The 6,519-nt window shown below is 37.7% G+C and overlaps 1 protein-coding gene across 1 annotated transcript; it reads left to right on the plus strand.

Moving 5' to 3' along the window:
• Nucleotides 1–5,220, plus strand: LOC106778762 (dnaJ homolog subfamily B member 1). The gene is made up of 2 exons (XM_014666750.2): nucleotides 1–764; nucleotides 4,306–5,220. Exons 1-2 carry the CDS (start codon nucleotides 220–222, stop codon nucleotides 4,748–4,750), a joined length of 990 nt encoding a protein of 329 aa, XP_014522236.1. The 5' UTR covers nucleotides 1–219; the 3' UTR covers nucleotides 4,751–5,220.
• Nucleotides 5,221–6,519: the final 1,299 nt, after the last annotated feature.

Here is a 6,519-nt window from a genome sequence, read left to right on the forward strand (position 1 = left end):
ATGAATGATGAGAGTGTGCTTTGCACGTTGAATTAAAAACACGAAAACTTGATATACCCGAAAAAACAGAAACTAAATTATTTATTTATTTATAATATTTATACATTTTAATTTTCTTCCTTCTCCCGTCTCATTCTTCACCTCCTCTGAATCCTAACCGTTAATCCCAACGGTCCTCTCCGCCGCCGTGCCTCACCGGAGCAGCGAAGCGACACCGTCATGGGCATGGACTACTACAACATACTCAAAGTGAATCGCAACGCCAGCGACGAGGATTTGAAGAAAGCGTACAAGCGGCTAGCACGCATATGGCACCCCGACAAGAACCCCGTCAACAAGAGTGAGGCGGAGGCCAAATTCAAACGAATCTCCGAAGCCTATGATGTCCTCAGTGACCCTCAGAAGCGCCAGATCTACGATCTCTACGGCGAGGAGGCTCTCAAATCCGGCCAATTTCCGCCGCCGCCGCAGTCTTCCTCCTCCTCCTCCCGCGTCTTTAACCGCCACAACCCCCCCGCCTCCTCCTTCCGCTTCAACCCCCGCGACGCCGAAGACATTTACGCGGAGTTCTTCGGCCCGGACGACGTCGGCTCCTCGCGCCGGGACGCCTTCTTCCGGACCTCCAACGGGGGCCCCGCGTTCGGCGCCGCCGCCCCGAGGAAGGCAGCCGCGGTCGAGAATGCGCTGCCTTGCAGCTTGGAGGACCTCTACAAAGGCGTCAAGAAGAAAATGAAGATCTCCAGGAACGTCTACGACGCTTTTGGGTAAAAAAAGTCTTATTTTTAACCTAATTTCACGCAATGTGCTTGTTTCAGATTGTTTCTTGGGTTTTATTTTTTCTTCGGTCGATGAGATTGTGTGTGTGTGTGTGAAATGGTTGATTATAGATTAATCAGTGTAGTTTCCAATAGAGGGTGAAAGTTAAGTACAGTGAATTTGAAAGGTGTTGTTTGGGGTTGCATTTTTAATCCAATTTATATACCCATACTGGACCAATTGTGTGTACGTGAGTGTGCACGTCTTTACCATGAAGGATTGTCATGGCTGTAAGTTCTAGAATTGCAGTGCAAATTTCAACTTCTCTTTGTGACATTGAACTCCCAAGCCTTTAGGTTAGCGTCTGCCTACTACACTTCGTTTTCTTACCCTTTGACTGAATAGAACTATGTAGTGGTTGCTGAACATCTTTATATGTTTCATTGTTCTTGAAGTCCAAATCTTTGACTTACTAGGTAATATGACTTTCTTTTGGCCCTCTTTCGTTTTTGATATTATTCACTTTTCCCCGTATGTATGTATGTATGTGACTTGTCTATGGGTCTTTTATCTATTCTATATTTGGGTGGAAAGATATGGCTTAGTATTTTTGTTTACCTTGAAACTAAGGACCGAAAGTGGACTTTGTGGAATAGGTGATGTCAGGGTTGACATGGGGGTTTCATGTACAACGTAAATATGAATCCCATCATGAATATATATGCTTTGTCAATTTTTGAAGAGCAAATTTTCCTAGCAAGTAGAAATCTTTCAGGGGCTGTTTTCTAAACAACGGAAAATATTTTCATGACTGGTTCTAGTCAACGGATAAAAGAATGTTGTTCTTAAGTGTTGGTATAACATACCCCAGAAAGTTGTTTTCGCTCACATCTTGGAATCCTTAGTGTTCATTTGTTATGTTTTTGACCTTGTGGCACGATAAACTATTGTTAAACAAGGGAACTCAGTAAGGTATGGCATTTTATATTTGTCAGTAAGAGGCACGTAAAGAGTGTCATGCGCACTTTGCACCTGCTTCAGCTGCACCTAGTTCGGATAGTGCTTACTTTTGTTAAGACAATTGGCTACTTGGAGCACAACATTTGTATAATGTCTTGGGTAAGATAATACATTATTACTTAGCAGTTACCTTGATTATAACCTGTTTCTTTATTGATCATCACGTGTATAATGAACTTTAGGCTTCCAAGCTAAGATTTTAAAAATAATTTTATCACCTACCATTTTCACCACCTTGGCTTGCCTATCCTAGTGAAAGATAATTCATAATTGGCACACCTGTCAATGTATGCAATCTAGTGGTTGTTAGTATAATTAAGGTTAGATCTGAATATGATTTAGTTTGGCTAATTTTAAGAAGGTTGTTTGGCTTAATTAGTGTTATTATGGATTTGGCTATGAGCATATTGTTAGTAATTACAATATACAATTTACAAAGTTCTCATGTATTTATCGTGCTTTATGTTTTCCAAATTTTGTGATGGAAGTGGAGAAAAAGTGTTTACTATTACCAACCACTTCGTTCTTAAAATTTTGAAAGCAAGATGCAAAACGAATACAGTGTTAGATTTTTGTAATTATTTATGAAAACATGTGAATTGAAAATTAAAACTGGAAACCAAATCAAACACAAAGATTGTATTTAGTTGATGACTTTTCCTTAACCATATATTGGTTACAATTCGTTAGGGAGCCTCTGATCTCGTGAACTGGAGGAAACTCATGGTAGGACAAAAAAAAATTCATTAGTGAATATATGTAAACTAAGGTTTTGCCTTAATCATTGAATATGGGAGGAAGAATATGACACTGAAGTTTAATTAAAGCCTAATTTAATTACCATGATGTGATTAAATTGAAGCCTGTGCATACATACATGTATTTGTTATCTATTTGGAATGGCGTGAAACAATGTTGTGCTCGTTAGTCATTCTGGAATTTGATGGTTCGCTTGTCAAGGACAAGGAAGCCTTTTTCATAATAAGTCAGCTTGCTAAATATCCGTATATTGTATTTACATTGGCATTAATCCCAAAGATATAGATGCAATGTGAGGTTTGCTTTGCACGAACTAAATATAAGATATCCATGTTAATTTCAAATAAGGGTTTAGATTATAAATGTATCCATTGAGTTATGGTAAATTGTGTGCCATAACTCAATAAGTTTTAGTAGCACAAAGAGCCTATCTATTTGCTCTCTACTGTAAGGTTGAATCCATGATCCTCGAGTTCACATTAGTGGTTTCCTCATCTATTGCACTGCTTCCTTTTTAAATTCAAGTCAAGGTAGTAATGATACATTTGTGTATCATGTCCAATACTGCCTGAATCTTGGGAAAATTTGAAAACTATCGGATTATATGGGACTATAGGTAAAGACACTTCAAGTTAAATAAAAATAAATATGTATAGGCTTTATATTTTTTCAAGTTGGAGAAGCTATTGATATAAAACACAGATCAACTATTTCTTTTTCAGTACATGGAAAACCAAGTATTACATATTCTTGGAACTCAGACTACTACAAATTGCTAATTTTATCTGGCATCTTTTTGGCAACACGACATGTATTTATTTCCTGACCTTGAATGAAAGGAGTCAATTTATTTTGTATCAAACTTTAGCATCGATTTGAAACTATGGGGTCGCTGCTGTTGCATAATGAGGGGCCAAAGTCAAACATTAGTGGAACTATATGGACCAAGTTAAGCCTTTTTTTGTGGTTGATTGTAGTGATTTGATTAATCTAGTATTGTTTTTCTAGAGTAGGAGATTCCATTATTATCGTTTTAGACCATTATTAATAGTAATCGATATTTATACTGTGAACCACCAAACTGATTTTTGAATTGTGAATCCTAGTTTGTATCAAATTGTAAGATTCAGAGCTATGCAAAATGACTTTGAATATGTCACACTGATGATATTTCGTGTTCAACATTAGAGTTTTAAACCAAAATTAGATAAAAACAACATAACCTCCAGTCTGGTTAAACCGAACTGTTTGTTATATTTGAGTTTCTGAAGTCACTATTTTGGATTGAGAGAATGAAACAGCCAAATAGATGGATGTATTGAATGAGTGGTAAATAAATTAGTGGAATAATCAAATAGGATAAGTTCAAAAGTGCTCTGCGGATTCCTTTTTATGTAACAATTTGAGCATATTATTGAAATGTGTGATTCATGAAATCTCTCTGATTCCTTCATGATTAGTAAGATTCAAAGTTATTTTAGATTCGTTGAATGATACAGATTGATAGAGCTCGCCGAATCGTTATATTTTAATAACTAGGTTTAGAAAGAGGTCTTCTAAAATCCAAATAAATTGCTGAATATTTTTAAAATTGTAATCAGACTGTTAATCTAATTACCTGATTGTCCAAGAAAATAGGAAAGATTTTCCCTGTATATACTTACACTATAAATGTTTCTTTAAGGAAAATTTTGGCTCTTGTTCTTTTACATCTGAGAAGTGGATATTCTCGTTTGTTGATAATATTTGAAACGTGCAATGAAATTTCAGAAAATCTCGAAACGTGGAAGAGATTTTGACTATTGAGATAAAGCCTGGCTGGAAGAAAGGAACAAAGATTACCTTCCCAGAGAAGGGTAACCAGGAGCCCGGTGTCATCCCAGCAGATCTAATTTTTGTGATAGATGAGAAACCGCATGCTCTTTATAGAAGGGATGGCAATGATTTGGTGATCAACCAGGAGATAACCCTTCTTGAGGCCCTTACAGGTAAAACGTTGGACCTTACTACCTTGGATGGAAGAAGTCTCGTCTTACCATTGACGGATATTGTCAAACCTGGTGCCGAGGTGGTTGTCCCTAATGAAGGAATGCCTATATCAAAAGAGCCTGGGAAGAAGGGGAATTTGAGAGTTAAGCTTGACGTCAAGTATCCTTCAAGGCTAACTCCAGAGCAGAAGTCTGATCTGAGGAGAGTGTTAGGTGGAATCTCATGAGTATGAGTTTGGTATTTCGTGTCACTGGTGAATGCACATTGTAAATATGTCATGTGCATACTATTGATGCATGTGAATAACAGGAATACTCCACGGGTGAAACTGAGTACAAAGGGCTAACATACGATGAGCCCATATCTTGACATCTGGACTTTTTTGCAGGCTAGGAAGATAAACGAGTGTTTGGAAACCATTGGAAGTGTCAATCTTAGTGAAACAGTTAGGTAGGTAATTTAACTGACTTTCCATTATTTTCACAAACTTGTTTTGCCTTTTGGTTAAACTCGTGAACAGTACTGGTCTTGATAAGATCACAACGAGTCATGCTCATACCATGAAAACTGTATATATTGATTTTTTCTTTTATTGGAGGTTCCTTTATTGAGATGCTGTTCTTTTAAAACTTGGAAGGACAACATGGAATCTTGGTCTATGATTATATTACAGACTCGTTTGTTCTGCCATAGAAATTTGATGTGTGGCAAAGTGTGCTCTTTTAAATTTTCTATATTGATAGACTGTTATGCATGCATTACAACCTCGTATATTTGGTACCTTACATCTCTTGAAAATGAAGGAAAACTTTGTATATGATTTTTTCTACACCTGAATCTTTTAATTAAATAAAATTTATTTAAATTTCTATTCCAGATAAGATATTTCATAGTTCGATGCTAGAGATGGAGATTGTGTTTTGTTGGTGAATGATACAAAGTGTACATTACTTTCTCTCTATTAGGATTGATAATCCTGATTCTGTAATATATTTTGTTCGAATTTAATTCCTTAAATTTTGATTTTGTAAAGTTGAGGGCTTAATACCCTTGATGGTCTCTATTTTCGTTAAGTGCGTTCACTTTGATCCCTATGTTTTTTTTATGTTCAATGTTGTTCTAAAGAGTGTAAATTTTGTTCAATTTGGTCTTTTTTGCTAACACCATTTAAATCGTTAACGGCCAACTGTCCAGTTGTACAATTAATGACACATCATCCTTGACACGTCATCATCATCTCCTACTTCCAGAAACTCTAATTTCCCCTTACACAAAATCTCTACCCACCACCTAACCCTAACCACCACCGCCACGGTCACTACCAGCCACCGTCTTCTCACCTCCATCTTTTTTTCTGTCCAACAACCACCCAAAAACACAACCCATGGCCACCTATCTGCACCTTCATTGGCGCCACCCGTGCATCCAACAACAACCACCACGAAACCCATTATCGCGAGTCAAATGAACCCAAAACGAAAAACCCCAAGTTCAGAAACCCTAACATTTCCAATTTGAACCCTCATCCCCCACCTCGCAAAACCCATACCTGCAGGGAAGAACAAAATCCCTAACCACTCGCAAAACAGAGAAGAACCAAGAATTCCCCAAATCAATTTTGAAACGAAAATCATACATTCCAATTTACAAAAACCAGATAACACAACAAAAACCCCCAAATCGAAACCCTCAATCGCTATGGTGGCAGCGCGAACTGGGAAGAAGATGATGGTGAAGGCGCGCGATGAAGATGGTGGTGCGTGGAGGTGGTCGCAGCGGCGTCATGGTAATGGTCTTCTGGGTTTTGTTTGCAGGTATGTGGTGATTGCGGTGGTGGCCTGAGGGTTTAGGTGTGACGGCGCTAGGGTTAGATTTTTAGAAAGAAAGTAGGGTTTCTATTTTTGGTTGGGCTGAAGGTTGAAAAAGATGGTGATGTGGCTTTATGTTTTGTAATGAATGAAGGTTGTTCAATCTAGTCCTCATTTCTGTTAATTA

The sequence above is a fragment of the Vigna radiata genome, unplaced genomic scaffold (genome assembly GCF_000741045.1).
Source record: "Vigna radiata var. radiata cultivar VC1973A unplaced genomic scaffold, Vradiata_ver6 scaffold_349, whole genome shotgun sequence".
Classification (NCBI taxonomy): Eukaryota; Viridiplantae; Streptophyta; class Magnoliopsida; order Fabales; family Fabaceae; genus Vigna; species Vigna radiata.